This window comes from Astatotilapia calliptera, chromosome 8 (genome assembly GCF_964374335.1).
Source record: "Astatotilapia calliptera chromosome 8, fAstCal68.1, whole genome shotgun sequence".
NCBI lineage: Eukaryota > Metazoa > Chordata > Actinopteri > Cichliformes > Cichlidae > Astatotilapia > Astatotilapia calliptera.
Window position 1 is genome coordinate 23,376,243 of NC_137429.1, and position 25,256 is coordinate 23,401,498.

The 25,256-nt window shown below is 44.1% G+C and overlaps 1 protein-coding gene across 10 annotated transcripts in view; it reads right to left on the minus strand.

Annotated features, from left to right (window-relative positions):
* Positions 1-25,256, minus strand: part of cacna1g (calcium channel, voltage-dependent, T type, alpha 1G subunit) — a 221,697-nt gene that overhangs the window by 190,366 nt on the left and 6,075 nt on the right. For all 10 annotated transcript variants that reach the window (XM_080305605.1, XM_026177284.2, XM_080305606.1 and 7 more), the window contains exon 2: positions 5,739-5,872. In XM_080305605.1, the coding sequence (XP_080161731.1) occupies positions 5,739-5,872 (134 nt within the window). The remainder of the gene's footprint in view (positions 1-5,738; positions 5,873-25,256) is intronic.

Sequence of the window (25,256 nt, forward strand, 5' to 3'; positions counted from 1 at the left end):
ATTAAATGTATCTATAAATGTATATAATTAAATTTGTACATATAAATTCAGTTGTTTGAAAATCTTTGCCAAACTACCTAAGAGCGATTGCTGCCAGTGTAAGTTGGACCACGATTCTTGCGTTTGACCAGCTCTTTGCCCCGAGGTTGAGCGTGGAACACCGTTAACTATCTGGACAAGTTGGTTTCTGCAGCTACATCCATCTCCAAAAGCTAAACAAAAACATTTAAGTTTTTATTTTGCAGGCAACCATTGAGTTTTCCTAGCCACAAGGAGATTGCCATCCTATTTTTACTCTAGTGTGGCTGAGCCAATAAAGAGTCTCAAAATTAAATAGTATTTATTTCGTGCTTTTAAAATACTTCCTTCAACTGTGCCAATAGATAGAAATGAAATGACAAATCAACAGGTGTAAATGGTTGTAGTCTCCAGGGGCCAAATTTATTTCACAGCTCTTACTTCAACTTCCACCAGCAGTGTTGTCATGTATTTCGGAATATAACAATGACAGTGGCTTAAAATGTTCTGCTGTGGACGCAGATCTGTCATTTAAAGTCGGTATTAGAATCTCCTCCGGACTGTCATCAAAAGTAGACAGGACAGCCATTATTCATGGAATACCAGAAAGGGTTTAGATTACAGTAACTGACAAGAAAATAGTATATTTGCAGCTGTAACACAATGGTGGAGGTCAGAAATGATGGAGCACTAGCGGTGGATGAAGGCAGTGATTGCATACATTGCCAGCATGTTGATTTTGAATCCAATGTAATGACTTCAATTGTGGCAGTGTACAATAGTGCATGATTAAAGGCGAGATATTACATGTTTTATTTCATTTAACTGCCACTTTATGGGTAATTTCAGAAAAATTGCATATTTAAAAAGTCTTTTTTTCAGCAGAAGTTATAAGTTACACTGAAAAGTTATCCATGGTGAACTGTACAAGTAGTATCAGTATTTTCATCCAAAGACTCTTCAAGCATCAAACCAGATTAAATATTAAGGGCGTCCAACGAAGGCATCGACCTGACTGCCTCTGCCTCGCTTCCCTTCGTCTTCTCTGTCTGCCCTTCCTCCTGTCCCCTCCTTCCTCCCCTCATTACCCCCTTTCTGTCTCTCTGGGTGGAATCACCACCGCAGTGAGAGTGTAAAGACAGGGTGATGTACTGATAGGATAGCCTGTCTGCTACAGTAAGTGCCACGGCACTCCCTTAGCTATCGATTGGGCCTCTACTGCAGCAATCAATAAATAAATTCATAAATAAATGAAAACACCCCCCTTATCGGGTAATTTACTCCACAGCTGGCTCTCAAACTATAGTGCAGAGCTTTGCTTGTTTACTATCAGTTCTCTCAGGGCTAAAAGTACAGTTGCCATACATATGATGATGAGTTTAGGTTTGATAGGTTAAAGGTGCATGGATATTAGTGAAACATGGACTTATACACCTATGTAGTTACCTTTCTCACTCACTATGTGTTAATAGACCTCTCTGCACTGAATTATTTTTGTTATTAATCTCTGGTTCATCTTTTGCTCTGTCTTCCTTCTCTCACACTGGTCGTGGCAGATATCCCCTGCATCTGCTGGAGGTCTCTTCCTGTTAAAAGGGAGTTTTTCCTCCCCACTGTCGCCAAAGTGCTTGCTAATAGAGGATCATATGATTGTTGGGTTTTTCTCTGTATGTAGTATTGTAGGGTCTACCTTACAATATAAAGCGCCTTGAGGCGACTGTTGTGATTTGGCACCATTGAAATAAAATGGAATTCAATTCAATATACAAACCTATATATAGTAAAAGATGGACTTAGCATCCTTGCATAGGATAGAAAATGAGCATATGTTCCAGGTCTGAAAAGTGAAGCCAACACCAAAGTATCTTACTCCATTATTTTTAATGACTAACAGGTGCCAACCTTGGAAGCTGCAAAAGATTCTGAGTTGTATAGAACTCATCCATCTATTTTCTACCACTTATTCAGGGTTGGGTGGAGAGACAAGCTGTCTGAGCAGATCTCAGTTCAAAAAGCCTATGGGAAAATAGTGCTTGGGTTCCTTTCCTCACTGACCTCAGTAAACTCTGCCTTATGAGTGTATGGGCTTAGTTGCTAACATTAGGTCATTCATCAACTTCATCTGCTTCTTCAATTCAGCATTAGAGTACTATCCCAACTACAGGTTGCCAATCAATTACAAGGAACAGGCAATCATTCACACTGAGTGCCAACTTTGAATCATCAACTGACATACCTGTGCATGTGTTTGGACCCAGAGAGAACCCACACAGACACAAACAGAACAGCCCCTGAGAGGCAACAGTGCTAGCCACCACACAGCCATGCTACCCAGCTCTGGGTGATATTAAACTGAATATTAAATTCATTTTGAAGTTGATTACCCATGACTTCGGCTACTTGAAAATCACAAGCCGTTAATCAAAGACTGTGCGGTATAGCAACCAGGGCCACCCCATGCTCCATGTACAAGTATTTAAACCAGCATTAATGTCAGTGTCCAGTAGGAGACGACTCTTCTAGTTACAAAAAGAAGTCTTGTTGTATAGAAGTCTGTGGGGAAACGACCCTCAGATTGTGTCATCCGTAACCTCAGTAAATGCTGATGACCAGTTTAGAAACTCAACTCAAACTACGACTACACTCAAAACCACATGAACGTGCTGTTTCCCCTCAATTTCAAAACATCAAGAGGATGACAGTGAAAATGTCCAGGGTTAACTAACCAGTGGGTAATGTCAGGGTATCTACTTCCAATCTTTTATATACGGTCTGTGGTTAGGTCAGGTCTGGCACATTCAATGTGACTACACTGACTTTTCTTCATGCTCTGAAACAGAAAGAAATAAAACAACACCCATCTACCGTTCACATTTTGTACAAATGCTGTTGTGTTCAAGTCCCATGCAAATGATTCTGAACGTATTAAGACAGAAAGCTCCAATCTACTAGTCTCCCTCTTTATCATGCAAATGCGGTACGGTATCTATTTAACACTCTGCTTTCACAAATCAGAAACTCTTCCCCTGCACATCTATCTGCCTTTCTACACCTTCCACCTGCTCCGTGGAGCCATCCCTCCATCATTCCCTCCTGACAGGGAGGTGATTAGCAGAAGACAGTCCAGACCTGCTGAAAAAGCAGCTTAGCTGTAATTATCGTCTAGGAAAGAAACAAACAGTTCATCAGAGCCTTCCTCCGCAGACTTAACAACTGTTGCCAGGATATATCAAATGCTCGACAACCAGCCGTTACCTTGGTTACCATTGTCTCTGCAAGTCTGGGGGCTCTCCATACAGATGAGTTTTTTTTTATTTGTTCAGAAATACTAGAACCCATGAAAACAGCTAAACATATTAACATACACTCAACGCCCACACTCTGTGATGTAAGCCAACATACGTGCAGACACCATCAGCTACAGACATGCAAATAAGACTGGTTTTCTGCCACTTTCCATATTGTGCATGCTCTGATAAAAACACACACTCTTCTGATGCCAAACGTTTCCATCAATTATTCTTCCGGAAACCAAGATCCTTAACACTTGCGAGGGCAGGCTGCAAGACCAAACCACCTTAATCACAGTCTGTCCATGATTGTGATATGTGCACATATATCCTAGGATATATCCTAGCACGATTTTTGAACATTTCCCTTTTTATACTCTAGTTCAGCAGCAATGGAGGACAAAAACACAATGCATACAAGATCTGTGACAGTGCATACTTAAGTCCAAAAGTTAAAGTTTCAAGTTACTTGTACTGGTTTCACATAACAATATGTATTCCAATTCAGAGGTTATGCTTTTTGAATTTTATCATCCCACTAAATATAGATATTACTTCAGATAGGGTATTACATATCTGCAAGCTGCTTTGCAACCTGCATTTTACACAATCTAAATTTCATGTTGCATTTGATAAAATGTTGCTCTTTCATATGTATGTATATATATATATATATATATATGTGTGTATATATATATATATGTATATATACACACACCGCAAATTTAAAAAAGCATTTTTGGAATGTAGAGGTCTTGACTGAACCCTTGATCGGGATGAGGGAACAGAAATGAAGTTTGTCTCCAACAGAGGTTCGCGGGTGTTTTCAGCTGATAGTGGATTTTCAATCAACTGATTGCATGCGAAGCAGGACCTGATTTTCATTCCACTACTTTTATTACACACAGCTAAAATCAACCAGTTAAAATTAAAATTGTGCATTTAATATGGGCCATAAATTTTACAACTGATTAATTAAATGAATTGTTTCCGGTATGTAGATGTCTCTCTCTGTTTCAGGTTTCAGGTTTTTGTGGGATGTCTGCTGTTCCATGTATGCTTGGAAAAATAATAAAAGATTATACAAGCAATAAAAATAAACTGGGTTATCTATTACAAAAGTCGTATACAAAAATTCACACTGGAATACTTCAGCAGATGCGTAATCCTATGCGATATCCTAGGATACAGGATACAGCCTTCCCTGCAACGATGCAATGTCACCCCCGCAGATGTTTCAGTCGCTGCTATAGCCTGAGCTGCTTTTAACGACCTCCCCATCACTCAGGAGATAAATGCCTCCGTATCAAACGCTGAGGTGTTTCCCATCAAGTTCCTTCTGTTGCGTTGGCACTGAGTCAGATTCTCCCTGAGTCATGATGACCGAGAAGGACGCAGCTCTTACCATAATCATATAAAGGCTTCCACTCACGTATATGATTCAGGTAGAGAGAAGAGGAGTGAAAGGAAACCACGGGAATTAACTGAATGTGAGCTGAGAGCAGACATAACCCAAGGCATCACTTCAGTTGTGGAACAGTAGCTCAGTGTAAAATAAAGGGAATGATCTCGCTCTCTCTATATCTCTGTATACAGTATGCACACACACACACACACACACACACATATATATATATATATATGTGTATATGCTTAAGGACAATGTGCACTCGCGCGCACACACACACACACAAAAGGAAATGTGTCCCGTTTCCACTGATGGACAACAGAAGCTGTGGCAGAAGGATGGCATTATAAACCAGCGGGGGATGTAGTATGATGAAAATGTCAGACTGAAAGCAGCAGGCTATGTTCTGTAACATGTTTAATCAAATTACAGTGTGTGTGCATTGGTGTGTGGGCATGTGTCGCTTGATTTTATGAGCGCGGTATAGTAATTAAAATGTATATAAATGTGCTATAGAGCAAGGGCAGATTTGTAAGTGCTGTAAAAGTTGAAATAATAATAATTAGAAAAGAAATCGACATGCATTCATCAGCTTCTACACAATCTGAACACTAAAGAATTTAAGAGGGTTCGTGGTATTGATTTCAAGTTAAAAGCCTCTAACGGAATACTTAAAGTAAATTTATTTAAGGGCAAATCCAGCAAAGCTCGTGCGAGTTAGAAGGCTTGCTCTACCAGGTTCATGCTTCAGATCTAATACTGTTTGATCCTCTGCCTGCAGCGTCTTGGCTTCCTGTGACACAATTACATCTAGAAGCTCAAAACATCTTTTTGTGCTCCCCAGATTCTATCCTTGTTCTTGAATCTGTCACCGCTTTCCCAGATTCCGCCTTGCACATTGATTATTGTCCAAATTTGTTGCATGTGTGCGTGCTGCTCCTTGCGCGAGCCTCCGGTGTTTATGCACGGTTATGCTTGGCCACCTGTGTGTTTGTGTTTGCGAGTGTAATTGTGTAACTCACCCAGCCAACACTATGAAGAAATCCAAACGGTTCCACGTGTCTCCAAGGTAACACTTCTTGCCAAAAATCCCTAGAGCCACCATCTTGATCACCATCTCGATGGCAAAGAATGCAAAGATGAAGTCATCAAAATCCTGCATAGACAGAAAGAGACAAAAATACAAGGCGTATGATGTAAGTGAGTTATGAGAACTGCAAAGTTGTGGTTGATTAAGAGGCAATCATGTCTGACAGTAGTTTTCTTTGAAAATATACCTTAAATGTAATGATCCAAATACTGGACCAAGATCCGATATGTATTGATGGTCATTGTTTTTCAAATAAACATCATTCAAAGTCTTCAATTTTGCAGAGAGTAATATTAATGTGATGCTAACATGCCATTTTATTTTGATTTGCATTTGTAATTTGATTTTGTGACTTGATCTACGTTGACTTTTGACCTTCTGTTGAGGATCACCAAATCTCTTAATGTATGGTTCATCCTTTGGGGAGCAGATTAAATTTCAGATTTAGGCTACTAGGTTTGGTTTAGGAAAGACTGTAGTTTAGGCTTACATGCATCCATATTACAACAGTTACCATTATATATTATACAATGGTATTTAAGCACACCCAGTAAGGTTAACTATGTAATTGTGTCAAATCATGATGTGACATCTCACCTTCACCTCTAAACATCCTAATCAGGTGTGTTTTGCCCACAACAAGTGTGTTAGAAATGTAATGACAGTGACATTTACCAAATAGGAGTATTTTACAAGCAAGACTTAAGTAGGGGCTGGATATTTTACTCAAATATGGCTGATAACCATATGGAGGTGCTAGAGAAGTGGTTCTCTGCGACAGGATTGTCAAAAATAACAGAAACCTGTTATAGATCTGGTATTTTATTGTAATTCTCTTATTTATTTATTTTTGCTTAATGGCTCCGTTAGACTAGGTTCAAAATAGGATAGCAACATCCTTGTGACTGAGAAAAAGTGGAACAGTCTGAGACTGATTGCAAGGAGATGAGGCGATCTACCTCATCGCCTGGTGGCAAGCAAAACGATCAGCTTTGCAAATGTTTGTACATAACTGCACCATTTGCCAACTTGACCCCAATAAGTTGCAAAATGTCAGCAGACTGACTGCATCTTAATATCGTTTTATAGCGTTCTTGGTGTGCCAAAGATGATTTAAAGACAGGAACTGGTTGCAGACCTGGTATCCATTTTCAAAGCCAATGAGATCCCAAGCACTAATGTGGTTGAAATAATTTTGGTCTCAAACCACTGTTTTCCCCTAACATCGACTGGCCTCTGTCTTGTTGATTGTTGGTTTTTATTTTCCCTTTTATTATTTTTTAAGTCTCAGTCAGTGCTCAATTCTTTCCCATTTAATTTTGTTTTAAGGTTTCCTGCTTTTGTTTCCCTCCTGTGTGATTGACTACTTTTAGCTGTTCTTGACTGCTTTCCCCTGTGTCTGGTTCCTCTCTTGTGTCACTAATCAATCTCTTTTGTATATAACATCTTTTCTTTTCGTCTTTTGTCAGATCATCCATTTAACTCCCTGTAGTGCTTTTTCCTTTTTTCACTTTCACTCCTCATGTTCTCTTGGATCTCTGTTCTTGTTTTGGATTTGGTGAATTCAGAGGAAAATAATCCAATAAAGGCTCGCTTTATTAGGCTCTACACCACACCATGGCAAAACAAAACACCAGGGAACAAAGAAAATATACTTACAACTACAAGTAAGTGTCAGCAGGCTTCAACCTGAATGTCTGTAGACAATTTTAATATGTCTATAATACACTTCTATATACGCACCTTCATGACAGTTCTCCTGATGGAGAGTACCTGCATTCCCATACAGCACTTTCTTGCTACTTTAGTGGCCGACATTCATGCCAGACTCTGGCTCTACTATTAGTCATACAATATGTTTGATGTTTAAAAATATCCCACTGAGAACCTTTGACAGGAGCGTGACATTTTATTAATTCCTGCAGAGGGATCCTCTTTTCTCTTTAGCCTGTCTCTAGAAGGTCAGGCTCCCCATGGCTCAAGAAAGAGATAACAACCTCCTTGGAGCTGCCAAGGATTTAATGTTTTGCTTAAGGGCACTTCAGCAACTCAGATGCTCAACATCCAAAATGGACCCTGGGACTAATGATGTCTGTCCCGTTTGGCTCCTTTACCATCAGAATTATTGTCTAAAGGTGAAGAAAGATGCACCTTTTCGTCCTTAACTGAGACTCGAGCTAGAAACGTCATTCAGTCAAAACAAACCGCTGATTGCATTAATCAGTATTCCTGCCCTCATTACCGTCTGTCTGGTTCTCTGACTGAGCCTCGGTACTCCAAATCATTATCAAACTGGACTCCAGACAAAAACAAGCGGAGGAATGAGGACAGGAAAGTACAAGAAGAGAACTTTGACTCTCAAAATATGAAAATCAATAAATAAATGAACAGGAGGGAGGAAGAGTCGGAAATGAAAAGGGAAAAGGATACAGCTCAAAGTAAAATAAAAAAAATAAAGAGGAAATCAAGAAAATTTCTGGAAGGAGATCAAGGTTCAGGACACCCACTGATACATGAGTCATTGCAAGATGAAGAGAGAAATGTATAAATATATCAAATCCTGTTAGCTTAAAGAGAAGCTAGCGCCAAAGTTCACTGCAAGTAAAACATGGAGATTCACGTGGGAATCGATGCATGCGAGTCTGTTTACAATTTCAAATCTTATTCAGTTCTATTTTTGGAAATAATTACGTCGTCTTCTTCATAAAAAAACCCCTAAAACCTCGCCCCATGCTCAACACACAAGGGTCACACTGCTATTTCCAGGGTTACAACCTATCAGACGGCTGTGGAACAAATAACTGCCCCGGGTTCACTCCCTAATGCTGACCATACATCACTCCAGATGTTTTACGCACCACTCATTGACTCCAAAGAGGCAGACGAGCCTCAGAGCAGATTGCTTAGTGATGCATAATCTCCCAAAAGAAAAGACAGAAGAAAAAAAACCCAAAACATTGTGTTCAGTGTTTGATCTAAATTTAATCTGAACTGTCTGGATGCTGGAACTCTTCTATGAAAGGGACCACACTGGCCATAAACTGACATGTGATAGTATGATGTGGATTATATAGATATATTGTCATGGAGTATTTGTTTACGGCCTGAAACCTGAGGCCTTGTTTTGAGCAGTAGCATCAACTAGGAATTATAGGGCCAATCATAGACCGTATATAAAAGATAGACAGTACTTGTTGAATTCTCACTGTGATGAGGAGTGGCGGATCTGACTGAGAATAACACACTTATATGTTAGCAACCTGTCATACCGCGGCACATATAGTCCTTTATAGTGCTTCTAGATTCTAATCAGGACTAGAATTAACAAGACGGCCGCCGTGCTTTAGTCGAAAAGCTTTGATACCAGTCAGCAGGAAACTGTTTTAGAGTTATTCCATTTCTTTATCACACAGACAAACCTAGATGTATTGTTGAAATTGCACTTCATCCTCCTCTATTAAAATATCTCAGATATATCTAATTCAACTTCTCTACACTGACATGAGGAGGAGTTTCACTCAGTTCAACCTCAAGCCCCAAATGACACCATCATGTAGCTCAAGAGAACTCTCGTCATAATTCAGTGTTTGAAATTTCCTGCAGGTTGCCCAGAAACGATTCACACTGCAAAAAACTACAATGTATATTAGAGAAACATAAACAAGGATTTATTTCTTTGACAACCCTTCAAGTTCAGCCTTCTATTGTTGACTTGACCTGAGATTTTGATTTCAGCAAAATTACATCGTACTGTATGCTGAATCACACAACTCCAGTGAAACTTAAAATAACTATGCGTTTACTCTGATTTCGTCATGCATAACTAGCTGTGAAGGGTTTACGTACGCCTACATAAAGGCTACATACGAAAGCTCCATTGAGCCCTTTTAGTCGTCTTTCAGCCCCAAAATGCTTTGCATATAGAGCCGTTAGATAACAGGGAGCAACAGCCTGTCGGAAGAAACAACATGACGGTCCAGCTATTGACAGATGTTACAACCCGAGATGCATGACCAAAAGAAAATAAGCGTTGTGTGAAATGAGGAAGAGCAGAGACATTTACCGCCACGCTGAGCCTCAAACGACTGAATTGCTTTCTCCTCTAACACCCCATCTTTCCATCTCCGTTCTGTTTTATTTTGCTGAAAGGACCCATTTCTCCTGTCTCCACCGGGGAGTAATAACTCATCTATTTTACGTTAGACAGTCAATGCATGCCTGCAGAGTCTGTAACATAAGAAACCCCTGTTATGACTCTGTTAAGTCTCCCAATCTCTCTCACAAACACACACAGGTTTTAACACATCCAACTAAAGACGCACAGCACACAGTCATGATAATGTACAGTGTTCATTCATACTGGAACAAATACAACATGAGACCAAGCCTTTGGGGACTCTTTAAAGTGACACTGAGCGGATGTCAGCCAGCTCAATCTTCTCTAGTGTTTGATCCAACCAGGCCTACACACACACACACACACACACACACACACCTCATTCATATTCATCAAAGTCAACAGGACACGCTGGCGTGAGGCGTTCCCACTGGAGCGTACAGTTCTGGTGGTGCAGTACACGATTACAGGCTCTGCAATCTGGATATTGATTTACCAAAACTTGTATTACACATCAGTGGAGCGTGGTCTCGATGAACACGATGAGATGCGATGTCCAAACATGCAGCCAAAGCCGTGCAGGTACTACATCAATCGCAGGCATCGAAGCAAGTCTCTGAGGTTTCCTCTAAAGCTGCGTGTTTACTAGAAAGAAAATGTGTCGCTCTGTGCGCGGTGTGCCACTGTGGTTCACTGGCTGTACGTCCATGCGGAGACCAGAGAAGCCTAACACACACACGAACACACACACGAACACACAAACGCGTCTGCCTCTGAGGGAATAGACACCAGTGACCTGTGGTGAACGGCTCACTGCTCACACACTCCCTAATTTTTACCCTCCACTGCATCCTCTCCCCGGGAAAAGACTTAAAGAGACAGACAGAATACTTTAACCCCACTTTAAATTCTCTGCAAACTTTTTGGCACGCGTCCAAAGAATAATGGGACTTTTACATTAGGGGAAAACAAAGCAAAAAAGTTAATTATGTCATATCATCCGGCCTAATTCCAGTTCAGACGGGCGTCACGAAATTGGCTTTCATTTGGCGTGACAGCCACAAAAGTGTGAAATGGACCAACGAATGGCAGCGGGAGAACTTGCGGCGGCTGGGAGTGGTGGGGTATGTGAGAAAATCAAATCAAAATATGGCTGAAATAAAAGTAGCGACCCGAGTCATACAGTATCCTTTGGCAAATTGAAACCAACTAATGGGCGTATCACAGCTTAAAAAACAGTCCTAACAGGGCCAACATTTCATTCATGTTTTGCATGCACTGCTGTTGCTCATTCTGTTCATTGCTACGCTGCTTTTGCCCTTCATTTTCCAGAGATCATTTGCCAATAGAAAGAGTGCTGGCTGTACTGTAAAGTCTTTGTCTTTTGATATTGCGTAGGTGGCAGGTAACGCTCTTCATCCTTCTATATTTATTCCAAACAAAGCACTGTGGCTGCTGCCAGATATGGAAAAGCCTTCACTTCCTGGGCACCAGACAGACCCTGTAAAGACTAACCAGACACAGACTGTTTATAACAGCTATTGTAAAAGCTTTGTACTTTAAACTCTCTCTATGGGATTGTTTATGATTAAGTAGCAATTAATTAGTCAAATGTAAACCTATTACACATATTCAAATGTACAGAATGTTGACCCTGCATGCACGTGTTCATGATAATACAGACGCCGTGCATGCATTAGCACAGCATTTTCATATGAATCCAAGCAGCGTCCTCCCGGGCTGAGGAATGACGGCAGTGGGGATGAACCTCTGATGGTTCCAATCCCTATAGACTCTGTTTGTGAAAAACTTTCCAACTTTAGAGCAGATGCAATGCTTAAAGACTGCCATACAAAGCAGTTTTCACCTTTCTGACTAATATGTAGGTGATTGATTTTCATAGCTATTGAAGATTAAAGATTATTTATTAAAGATTATTGAGGCTTAAAATTAATTGCATGGTGACCATGTCGTTAAAATACTCTGGGAATACCATGAATAAGAGGTCTCAATCACTAACTCACAAACTTACATTAAATCCCTTAAACCAAAAAAAACAAAACTGGACATACTTAGCTTGACGCAGCTACCTCTAAGCTAATGGCTCAGTCAAATGAAAAAAAAAATAGGACAGATAACTCTGTGCATCTACAAAATAAAAATTGCTGCCTGCCTGTAAATTGTATTCCAGTGGAATAACATTTAGAGCTTAAGGAAATTGCACACTCACAACCACTTTGAATGCAAGAAGAAGGATAACAGGTTGCCTGATAGGAGGCAACCTTTCTGCAAACAGTTGCAGACTGACTGCGATCTCTCTGGTTGTCAAAAGTTTGTAAATAAATGCTGCCTAACTAATAAATACAGACACATTCCCAACACGTATGAATGAGTCTTTGTAAATGAGCACAAGTCGAGGGCACTCAACTCAACTCAACTCAGCAGGCCATTTGTAAATATGTGTACAAAGGGTTGGTTTTTTGTACTGTTTTTATCAATAAATCTCAGCAACAAAGGACATACACCCATGTGTGTTGATTTCTCCCTAAGATGGCAAACTGAAACACTCCAAGTTGGTGACTTTTGGAGATTTATTTCCCTGGATGAGAATGCATCAAGATGAAACACAAAAGGAAGTTCACAGCTTTTCCCATCAAAGACTCGGTGCTGTTTCCTGCAGAATATTGCAAGTAAACCTGACAAGTTTGGGATCAAGTTTTGGGTGGCTTGCGACCTAAAATCCAAGTACATTTGCAATGTCTTCCCATATCTTGGCAAGGACCCCAATCGTCCCACTGGGGAGAGACTTTCTGAAAATGTAGTAATGAGGCTGATGGAACCATTCCTAGACAAGGGCAGAAATGTTACCACGGACAATTTTTTCACATCGCTTTCACTTGCGCAAAAACTTCTTAGATGGAAAACCACCATCCTCGGCACAGTCAACAAGATTCGCAGGGAAATTCCTCAATCCACTCAAACCCCCACTCCCCTCCCTCCAGAATTCCCAGGTAACAACCTAATATACATATGAATGACTAGCCAATTTAGCTTCCACTTGGCTGAAGCTAAAGCTTAGCTAAAAGCCTACCAGCCATTTGGCTCCTCTCCGGGTTTTAAAGGTAGAAAGGTAGAAGCCTGGCTTTGCAGGTGTTAACTGGCTGTATTCTGCTTATATTTCTATAGAACAGGAAATCTGCTGAGCACAAATGCAACAGTTGAATGTGAATTTCTCTTAAATGTGGATGTTTGTGACTATAAACAGCAACAAATATGTGATTTTTGACTAGATAACACAGTTAATTGCTGTATTATCAGAAACAGATTGCATGCAACTGTCAACTTGACCCCATTCAACGCTGACTGGTATCAGACTGACTTTGTCTTATGGCAACATTGATGGCAGGATATCATTTGCAGTTGAAAAAAAGTAATAAATTGCATATTTGTTAGTACAGTATTCCAAGTACTGCAACATGTTAGAAATCACAAGAATATTGCATTATTACTGAAGCATTGTGAAGCTTGTTGGGACTCTGGTGAGTTCCATCTCTAGTGGCTACGTCCATCTTTTACATACAGTCTTTGCACAAATACTGCAAACATACTTTTCTTCACCGTAACAACAATTCAATGTTGTTACAGGAATAACAACATTAACAATAATAAAAATAAAACAGAGAAACCCCTCACAATCATATGACCCCATATGAGCAAGAAACCTCCAGCTGAACCAGGCTCAGGAAACAGAAGAAAGCAGTCCGACATATTTGTTTAACATCTGCATTGAAGGACAAAACGACTTCAAAAATGGCTTTTCAGTGTTGCTGGAGGTCAAGGCAACACCATCCAGAGTTAGCATCTGGTTGGATGCCATATTTCTAAGATTTTTAGGGCCGAGAACAATAACCTAAATTTAGAGGCAGTAAATTAAGCTCTTTATGTTTTTAAAGACCTGGATTGTCTCCAATACAATTCTCAAACTATCCCTTTGTATATTTACTCTTTATTTATGTTTAATTAACACTACCAATGTCAACAGGTCTCCACTGGCTGGAAAGCGAAGTTCCTTTCTTAAAATCCTCATTCTAGATGTAAATAAATGTGATCAAACTGGTTTAATCTTTTCAACAGATGCTAACGTGCAAATAAAGTGTTTCTTTTTATAAATAAAGTGTTTTTTTAATAAATCCAAGCTGGGACCTCAGCTTTTTGTCTTCTGTCTGTTTCTCGTGCGTTTACCCATTCTTTTTCTCTTGGCAGTAACATCTGGATTGGATTCCTGTTGTTTGCGAACTACTGGCATTTCTCCTCCTCCTGCTCGGCAATCCACCACTAATTTCCATCTCCGTCATCTGTCTGCTTCTTATCTCTTTCTCCCACTGCCTCCTTCTGTGACACAAGGAAGTCCCACTGCCTCCCCCCATTGCTGTGATTATGTCTCCCAGTGCACCTCATAGTGTATGCAGCTACAGTGAGACAGCATGAGCGGGTAATGCTACGGTCCATTTATGCGTGTATTTGCTGTTTATGATATTTTTCATGTACCTGCTTATAATAACTTTCAACTTTGTTTATATGCCACCATGTGAGTCTATCTCTCAGATGTAATTCCCCTTTATGGGCACACTTAAACCCATAACACATTTTTTTGTCCTCTGAGTTTCAACATGGATTCAGTGTTTCATGAACCTCCCAGCCTAAACAGTGGCACCACACACCAGCTTAACAGCCCCCTGTGTGTGTGTGAACGCCTGTGTTACTTCTCACATTGCCTGAGAACAGGGATAAACACACGTGTCCGCCAGGCTCAGACAGACATCAGCGAGTACAGAAATCTGGATTGCGTGTTATCAATGCGTCAAGCGGGTGCCAACATTGCACGCCCTCTCATCACCCCCTGAACGGAGCCTTTATGCGTTAAGTGCACTTAATCACCAATGTTGAGTGCACTTAAAACACTCCCTAATGACTTGACATGGCTCACTCACAAATCCTCAAGTGTCAAAGCAGTTATTAGATACAATATTGCACCCAAGAGTGCAGTGCTGCAGCTCTTGACGAGTAATCAAGATGTGCAGAGGCATTCCTTTGCGTGATTCGAATACCAGTACCATGTGTTTGTGGACATGAACGCAGGCCTCTGTGTGTAAATACTCAGCAGAGCATCGTGTCAGTATGGGAGTCAAATTACTTTTAAAACAGACAAGACTGTTGAAAAGTATACCAACTGACCTGTGAACAGGTGTGGCAAAGAAAAACTTTACCTTCGAGTGGTTTCCTTTGTTGCCAAGTTCCATAACTAGTAACTATGAAACAGTTTGTGGGGCATTTGTGGATGTAATGTTAACATCTGTTGTTGCTGACATAACACTGTCAAGGGTCCACATCTGTATGTGCTGAAGTAGTTGCTAAAATTAAATAAAGGAACACAAACACTATAACTATCCTTACTTTCTGAAGTGAGGACACAAAACTGAGGTACTTCCTGCTAACAGTTGCAAGACCTTAGACAACCTAATTCTAGCCAGAGACGATCTTAGTGCATTAATTTTATTTGTAGTGCCAGTTCACAGTAAGAGTCATCTTAAGGTGTTTATTTCAACCCAGCATATTTTCCATCGATGCAGATGATGGAGCTCATTGTCGTATGCTAACTTGCCAACACTATTCACTTCCAATTTAGAGCTTCAGGAAAACAAGCAGTCAACCAAAACAGCAACTAATGGAACAAGTCTGAGCTGCCTCTACTCCTATGGTGCGATTTTTTTTACATGACTTATTTTAAATATTGTTTTCAAGCGTTAGCATAAACTAGCTAACTTTAGCAGTGTTGGCTTTGCTAGCTGTACTGAAGTTATTCTTCAGCAACAACTTGCCAGGGGACCTCATCAGCCAACACAGCCTATTGATCAACACCATGCTGGAGAGTAACAACATTAAATGCCTTTTTTGTTGTTAGCTTTAATCTCACCAGTCTTGGAGAATCAACTCGTAAAAGCTGATTTTAGCAAGTTTGATGCACCACCTCATAGTATGGTTTACCAAAGCAATTTTTAAAATCATGGTTGCCTGGATTGTTCTTATGCATAGACATGTAGATTTTAGAAGTAAGGCATCAACATGTTCAACTCTTTAGTCTGTCAGCCTCATCTTCTCTTCATCTTTCACTTCTGATTGGACAGTAAAAAGTAAAGTTTGACTCACGTCCTGCTATCACCTATATAATGGATTGCATGATTAGCTTGCACTGCAACTAACTACTGTTTCAGGTATTCATGTTCTTGTTAGCTGGCTGTACATGTACTGTAGGTCCCTAATGTATGTAGAAAAATGGGCATTCCAGGCAGCTAATTTGGGGTTTTTACTTTTCTGAATTATTAAAATTGGATCTGTCATGTCAGCATGATCAAAGAGCCATAATAGCAATATAAATGGTCAAATACCCAGACTAAATAAAACCACAATTATCAACCAAAACACTGACCAGATTTATCCCATTCTAAGCTAATATAAATAAAATTCAGTTCAAATGTTGTAAATTTCCAGGTGACACCTGAAACCACTGCACTAAAAGTTGAGGAAAGTTCAACTTTTGTACAGCTTTCTTGTGTTTGTCAGTGTGGAAGTACCGTGAGGATTTGGGATCCCAGCAGTCAGTCAAGCAGCGTGTCTTTTCTTCCTCGGATCTGCTGCGGAGCTCAGCACTTCTGTTATTGTTTCTTTTGTCTGTTCAGCTACGGTGCCTTTCATGGCTAAAGCTTGCAACAAACTTTGGATTTATACTTCACTAAAGTCACTGCCAGCATTGTGAGCACATTACTTGTTTTGCAGGAGCGGATTTCTTGCAGGAAAAACCAATCAAGGTATAACAAACATAGACGAATTCCTACTGTGTATGTTTACCCTTCTGATGTTCACCTGTTCTTAGGCTGAAGTCACCATTTGAATGAGCTGAAATGATATCGACCAATGAAGCCCTTCCAAAAGAAGTTTTTTTTTTACTGCCCTTTACTATAAAAGGCAGCTTAACAGACAGGACAGGATCTACAGTGTACCTGAAACAAGTGCCATCAGTTCTGTGAAAACACTTCCTTTCCACTCGTCTCCAAAATAAATCTTAGCCACTATGTATGCTAATTTTGCCTGTCACAAGTCCTGAATGCCATTATCACCGGGGTCAGGTGCTTTCATCACATGCACACACAAACGCCCGCAGATAGGCAGGCAGGCAGCCATACCTGCCGATGAAGGCCTTGTGTGGTGAGGACAATGGGATATGCTAACTGTAATCTGCCATTCAGCTGAGAGCCAGTCCTCACAGGTGGAGAGAGATAATATTGTAGAGAGATTTTTTTTCACCTCAATCACCACATTTCATAGTAGCAAGAGTAACAGTGCACACAGACACACACGTAAAATGTGACATCTCCTCATCCTCCAGTCACATGCTAGGTGTGTGTGTGTATTTGATATCTACTCAGGGTTGTAACACAGTACATTGTTACATCGAAGCTTATTTTAATTCATAACATCAAACATTAAAGTTGACCTAATGCACGTTTCCTTTTATGTCATATGTATACATAACGTAACTTAGATATCCTAATATGGTCATCTCAGGCAAACGTCTCTGACTGTGTGGGTAGAAGTCCCACCCACCTTCTATTCAAATCTTTTGTTTGTCAGGGGCAACCAATCAGTAGAAAGTTGGCTTAAAGGGAGGGGGAGAGCAGATTAGGCTGCTACGCCAAAGTCCAGTATGAGATAAATAAGGATTATTTGCTACCGTAGTAGAGGCCAAAAAAGTAAAAAATAAAATAAAGGAGTTGCAAATGTAACAAATTTAAAACCATTAAATGAGTAATTTATTCAACAAAACTTACAGCAATATAATGGTATGTATACAGTATGTATACTTCATTTTAAAAGACATAAATTCAATCTCTCAGTGAATGTCACGTGATTCCACCCAACTGTGTTAAGTCATTGAGTTAAGCTGCCAAAACACAGCATGTCATTGAAACTATTTGTGGCGGAGGCGTGGCCCCGGGCGCAGCTGCAGGGGAGGAGTGGAGCGGAAGGCTCAACAGGGCGGCGCTGCGAGGCCGGTAAGAACAGCTGATGTTGTTTATGGACTGATGATGGTCTCCCTCCGCTGTGTTTATAGTGAGACGAGGAGGAGCGGCCAGGGGAGAGATCAGCTGGGCTCGTGAGCTGTCAGACTGTGTGACTGAGTCAGCTGTCAAAACAACAACACTTGAATAAATGTGGAAGTTGGCTGTACCTACCTGTGTGTGCGTGTGTCTGTGCCTGGTGTATTCTACAAGTGGTGCCGAAACCCAGGATAGTGCCGGTGGGGAAATGTCCGACCCACAGGCCGCGCCACCCGCCCAGCCTCTGCAATTCTTGGCGCAGATGCTGGCGGAGATGGCGACGATGAGCCGGGATCAGGCGGCCGACCAGCGTGCCCACCTGGCCGCGCTGCAGGAGCAGACGGACCGGCAGACGCAAGTTCTGGAGCGGCTGGTCGGGGCCGCTGCCACGCCGAAGCCCTCGCCACTGTCGGTGGCGGTGCCCCGGATGGGGGACGGGGACGACCCACAGGTTTTTTTGGAGACCTTCCGTGCCACGGCGGAGGCTTGCCAATGGCCGCGGGAGGAGTGGGCTCCGCGGCTGCTCCCCCTGCTGTCCGGGGAGGCACAAACAGCGGCCCTGACTCTGCCTCCGGCGTCGAGGAGCAGCTTCGCGGACGTGGACAGGCTAGGGCTCACCGCCGAAGACCACCGCCGGCGGTTCCGGGCCTGTCGGCTGGCTACAACGGACCGACCATTCGCCTGGGCCCGGCAGCTGCGCGACGCGGCGGTACGCTGGCTGCAACCGGGAACATCGGAGGGGGAGACGAAGCTGGTGGACAAGGTGGTGCTGGAGCAGTTCACGGAGGGATTGCCAGCGGAGACGGCGAGATGGGTCCGGTGCCACCGGCCCGCAAGCTTGGAGGTAGCGGTGACGCTGGCGGAGGACCACCTTGCCGCTGGAGCAGGGGAACCCGGGGACGCCGGACGGAGGCCGAACAAACAGGCCCCAGTGCCGGCCCCGAGGCGCTGTGTGCCGGCACCAGGGCAGGCAGAGCGGCTGCCGGCGCTGAGCCCCACTAACCCTTTCGCGGCGTTGGTGCCGTCCAGGGGAGCCGAGCCAAGCGGAGCTGCCCCCGAGCCACGGAGAGCAGCACAGACGCCGGGGCCGGAGTGTTGGAAGTGCGGGCAGCCGGGGCACCTGAGGAGGGATTGTCCGCTTATGGAAGTGGGGCAGGTGTTTCGTGTTGCTGGCGCCCCAGCACCCTCCCCTGGTCCAGGAGGGACATACAGTATTCCGGTAAGGACTCGAGGGGATATACGCCAGGCGTTGGTGGACACGGGCTGCACGCAGACCCTCGTACACCAAAGCTTGGTTCGCCCCGGGGCATTGCTGGAGGCAGAATGGGTGGAGGTGAGGTGTGTGCATGGTGACGTTCACAGGTATCCCATAGTGCCGCTGTTATTAAAGTATAAGGGCAAAACGCATAGAGTAACGGCGGCGGTTAGCCCGCGCCTGTCGCACCCCCTGATTCTGGGTACCAATTGGCCGGGGTTTCATCAGCTACTGGGGCAGTACGCGGGGGTGCGATCACGACCGGAAGCGGGGTGTAGCGTGTGCGCGGCGTTCAGCGGTGACACGGGGTCGTCCGACACTGACTCCGGGGGGGAGGAGCCGGCGGGTCCCTCACGGGACGTCCCGCTGGCCCCGGAAGTGTCCCCCATGGGTGATTTCCCACTGGAGCAGTCTCGTGACGGCACCCTACGCTCAGCCTTTGACCAAGTGATGGCTATTGATGGTCACGTGGTGCGCCCTGAGGCCGCGCAGACCTACCCGCGTTTCGTCTTATTAAACGACCGATTATATCGAGTGAGTCGTGACACTCAGACAGAGGAAACACACACCCAGTTGTTGGTGCCGCAGGGCCGCCGGGAAACGCTTTTCCAGGCGGCCCACTATAACCCCATGGCAGGGCATATGGGCTATGAGAAAACTCTGGAGCGAATAACGGCCCGATTTTATTGGCCGGGCATCCGAGCGGATGTGCGCCGCTGGTGCGCGTCCTGCCCGGACTGCCAACTTGTTAACCAGCCGGCCATACCGAAGGCGCCGCTGCGCCCTCTCCCCCTCATTGAGGTCCCGTTTGAGCGCATCGGCATGGACCTCATCGGGCCGTTTCACCGGAGTGCACGCGGCTACCGCTTTGTGTTAGTCCTGGTGGATTACGCAACGCGGTACCCAGAAGCAGTTCCGCTGCGCACCATCTCTGCAAAGAGTGTGGCGCAGGCACTGTTTCAGGTCATCTCCCGAGTCGGAATCCCGAAAGAGATACTGACTGACCAGGGCACGTCGTTTATGTCTCGTACACTGCGGGAACTGTACGAATTACTGGGCATTAAATCTATTCGGACCAGCGTCTACCACCCTCAGACTGACGGGCTGGTGGAGCGGCTGAATAAGACCTTAAAGTCCATGATTCGGAAGTTCATTAACGAGGATGAACGCAATTGGGATCACTGGCTAGACCCTCTGTTATTCGCAGTGCGGGAGGTGCCCCAGGCCTCCACGGGATTTTCTCCCTTTGAACTGCTGTTCGGCAGGAGGCCACGTGGGGTGCTCGACCTGATTAAAGAAAGCTGGGAGGACGGTCCGAGCCCCGCCAAAAATGAGATTCAGTACGTGTTGGACCTGAGAGCAAAACTCCACACTTTGGGGAGGTTGTCACGGGAGAATTTGCTCCAGGCTCAGCAGCGTCAGCAACGCCTGTATGACAGAGGGGCTATGCTCAGGCAATTTTCACCGGGAGATAAAGTGCTTGTGTTACTCCCTACTTCCAGCTCGAAGTTGCTCGCCAAGTGGCAAGGACCCTTTGTGGTCACACGGCGAGTCGGGGACGTGGACTATGAGGTCGCTCGGTCGGACAGGGGAGGAGCCACGCAGATTTATCACCTCAATCTCCTCAAACTGTGGCGAGAGGTTGAAACCGCTTCTCTGGTGAGCTTGGTGAAGGAGAGAGATGAGTTGGGGCCTGAGGTGCCAAATTCTATCATTCCCACCTCCCTCCCTTGTGATGACCATCTCACACAGGCCCAGAGAGCGGATGTTGTCGCGTTGCAACAGCTTTTTGCGGACGTGTTCTCCCCCCTGCCCGGCCGGACGTCCCTCATCGAGCACCATTTCGTGACGCAGCCCGGCGTGACGGTGCGTTCACGGCCCTACAGGCTCCCGGAGCATAAGCGAAAAATCGTGCAGAGGGAATTGGCGGAAATGCTGAGGATGGGAGTAATAGAAGAGTCGCACAGCGCCTGGTGTAGCCCCATCGTTCTGGTGGCGAAGAAGGATGGGTCTATACGGTTCTGTGTCGACTATCGCAGGGTGAACGAAGTGTCACGCTTTGATGCCTACCCCATGCCTCGGGTCGACGAGCTCCTGGACCGGTTAGGCACGGCCCGCTTTTTCACGACACTGGACTTAACCAAGGGCTATTGGCAGATTCCCTTGTCTGCCGAGGCCAGGGAGAAAACGGCCTTCTCCACTCCGTACGGTTTGTACCAGTTCGTGACACTTCCGTTTGGCCTGTTCAGGGCCCCGGCCACTTTCCAGCGTCTCATGGACCGGATACTGCGTCCGCACGCAGCGTATGCTGCCGCCTACCTGGATGACGTGATCATCCACAGCGACACCTGGGCGGAGCATGTGCTGCGGGTGGCCGCGGTCCTGGAGTCCCTGAGGGGGGCGGGGCTCACGGCCAATCCGAAGAAGTGCGCAGTTGGACGGAGGGAGGTGCAGTATCTGGGGTACCACCTGGGGGGCGGGCAGGTGCGTCCACAGGTGGAGAAGACGGCGGCTATCGCATCCTGCCCGCGCCCCAGGACGAAAAAGGAGGTGAGACGGTTCTTGGGGTTGGCGGGTTACTATCGTCGCTTTGTGCCGGGGTTTGCGCAGCTAACCAGCCCCCTGACCGATCTCACTCGAAAGGGTGCCCCGGATCTGGTCCAGTGGACGGGGCCGTGCCAGGCGGCGTTTGTGCAGGTGAAAAAGGCTCTCTGTGGGGAGCCGCTGCTTCACACTCCTAACTTTTCCCTCCCTTTTGTTCTGCAGACTGACGCCTCGGACAGAGGGCTGGGAGCCGTTTTGTCCCAGCAGGTGAGGGGGGCCGACCGCCCTGTCCTATACATCAGCCGGAAGCTAGCAGAGCGCGAGCGCCGGTACAGCACCGTGGAGAAGGAGTGCCTGGCCATCCGGTGGGCGGTCGGCTCCCTGCGCTATTACCTCCTGGGACGCTCATTCACCCTCTGTTCGGACCACGCCCCGCTGCAGTGGCTCCACCGCATGAAGGATGCCAACGCCCGGATCACCCGGTGGTATCTGGCATTGCAGCCCTTTAAGTTCAAGGTGATCCATAGGCCGGGGGCGCAGATGGCAGTGGCCGATTTCCTCTCTCGCTCGCGGGGGGGGGGGGGAGTTGGCTCGGCCGGACGGCTCCCCGGCCTCGAACGGGCGGTGGGGGTGTGTGGCGGAGGCGTGGCCCCGGGAGGAGTGGAGCGGAAGGCTCAACAGGCGGCGCTGCGAGGCCGGTAAGAACAGCTGATGTTGTTTATGGACTGATGATGGTCTCCCTCCGCTGTGTTTATAGTGAGACGAGGAGGAGCGGCCAGGGGAGAGATCAGCTGGGCTCGTGAGCTGTCAGACTGTGTGACTGAGTCAGCTGTCAAAACAACAACACTTGAATAAATGTGGAAGTTGGCTGTACCTACCTGTGTGTGCGTGTGTCTGTGCCTGGTGTATTCTACACTATTATTTAGGGGTTAGCTAATACAATTGTGTGGAACCACTCGACATAATCTCTTTTAAGTGAATCCAAAAAAGGCTTTTTTGAGTGTACCCCTAGTCTTCCTCATCTTATTTGGTCTCCTGTTCATTGCCCATCTCTCGCTCATTACCTGTTCAGCAGAAACCTAATATCACTACAGACTACAGCTCAGAAACTCCAAAGTGTGACATGTGGGACTGCGATATTATAATATGAGAATCTGTTTTAAAGCATCTTTTGTCCGTTTCCAAATGAAATTCCCCCATATAGTACTTGTATCTCTGTTACTCACCTTCTTGCTCATGATCTTATTAGCTTTCTGCATCCATCACATTCTCTACTGTAGCTGCTTCAGAGGAGATGATGGAGGGTTAAGTGTAGCTTTTAAAGAAGAATGTTATCCATTTTTCTTTTATGGTAAAAAAAAAGAGAGACAATTCTCAATGTTAAAGCTGCAGAGATTTTATCACTCATCTCTTAGTTTTCCACCCTGAGCTGGAAAGCTGACTGATGTACTCACAAAGATTTTATCTCCGGTCTGTTTACCACTGAAGATAATGTCTCAGAATGAGATAAAGCACAGAAAAACAAAGAACAAACACTTTTTTTATTGTCTTTTTCACAACAGAAACACACATAAGGATTATAGATTTATAGACATTTTAATTGATTTAATGATGTCATGATTATGTAGTTCATCCACCCTGTAACAGCAATAAAAGATAACAAAACCAAACTATGCATTTATAATAATACTACAACTTTTCTTGCAAGTGTGATGCCTTTAAGCTAAGTGGTAATATCAGTGTACACGTTCACAGTTACAGTGACACAAAGTAATAGGGTGGGGGGTGCTATGCATTTTAAGGAAAATCCATTTTCGTGTGTTTATTACTGTTTGCCTTTCAGCAAACAGAGAACAGACAGACATCTGCACTGACGCATATAAAGTAAATGTAAAGTAGCTTACAGACTGAGTACAACAAACTGATTCAGTGATGATGTAAGCTATCCTAGGCCTTTTCTCTTCTGCAATGTAAAAGATCAGATCGATTCAACGCTGCTCCCACAAATGCCACTGCTGCAAATATTATAGCATATAAGCAGCAAAACTGAAACTCTATAATGTGCTTGATACACAGAAAAAACCCAAAACAGTTCACGACTCAAGTGTCAGGGTATGCGGACTTTTGGTGAGCATAAAAATGTAGCAACAGTTATCGTGCTGCTGTTGTTCCCACTGATCTCACTGCAGTGAGGTCGACACAGTTGTTCTACACTGTTGTTCTTCACAACTGTGTTGTGTAGAACAACATCCAAGTTAATAAGACTACAGTGAATCACACTGATATATCCAATGATGTACATAATTAATGAAGCCACTGCTACTGTGGTCCTCCACTTACAAACCCCCTTATTTTAGTTTATAGACAGCACAGATGAGAATACTGTGATGATGCAGCTATTAAAGTTTGCAAAAAATGTATAGGCTCGAGCCCATACTATCTTAAAGTGTAAAACAGATGAATGGATGATCCAAATAATGCTCATAAAGGAGAAGAAAAATGTAAGCTGTATTGAATACCAGTCTCAAAATGGTCCAAATAATGGCCTTTTATACTGTTTAGTCATGCAGCGATGACACTGCTAACAAATGAATTTAAAGTGACCTATGGATTTCCACTAAAACAAATTGTAAAAAAGGGCAACCTTTCAACAATCCCGGCAGATTGACGAGGGGGTCGTCCTTCTTCCAACCCCGCGGCTACACGACGGCCTGTGATCATTACGGTCGACATTAGCCGTGTCAGGATGAGTGCTCATTTAGAGACATCTCAGAGCAAAGTCTTGGCGATGGTCCCTCATTAGCCCTCATGCTATCTGTGTTAAGCACAGCCCTGATCTGAGAGCTAAGGCACTAATACTTGCAACTGTGGAACACAGATCCATTAACGTTAATGTGATAGGAAGCATTTAGCCTTTATAAAATACTAGATTTTAGACACAAATTTGCTGAATCCTGTTGCTTTAACAAGCACTGAAGTGACTCTAGAACTGAACTGAAACCTTTGGCAAAGTCTACTGACTGGGTAAAACTTGGAAAGGCACACACTTTTCATGAAGCTTACCGCCACTCTAACAGAGCTTCAGTAGTTCTCAGTTTTGAGAGCAGAACCTGCAGGAAGGGCAATCATCACAGCAGCATGCCATCAATCAGGCCTTTAAAGTAGAGCAGCTAGAGAGGCCACTGCATTTAAAAGAGTGCGAAAGTAAGAGGGAAAATATTTTCTGCATTTCTAAAATATCTTGAAATGGTGATCTCATGTTTGATTGAGGGTTATTGGGGTAAGTTAAGGGCTTTAAATACGTGACACTGTGTCAACTAGTAACACAACACAGTGTGTTTTAAAAATGGCTTTTTGAGAACTTTGGAAATGTGGAGT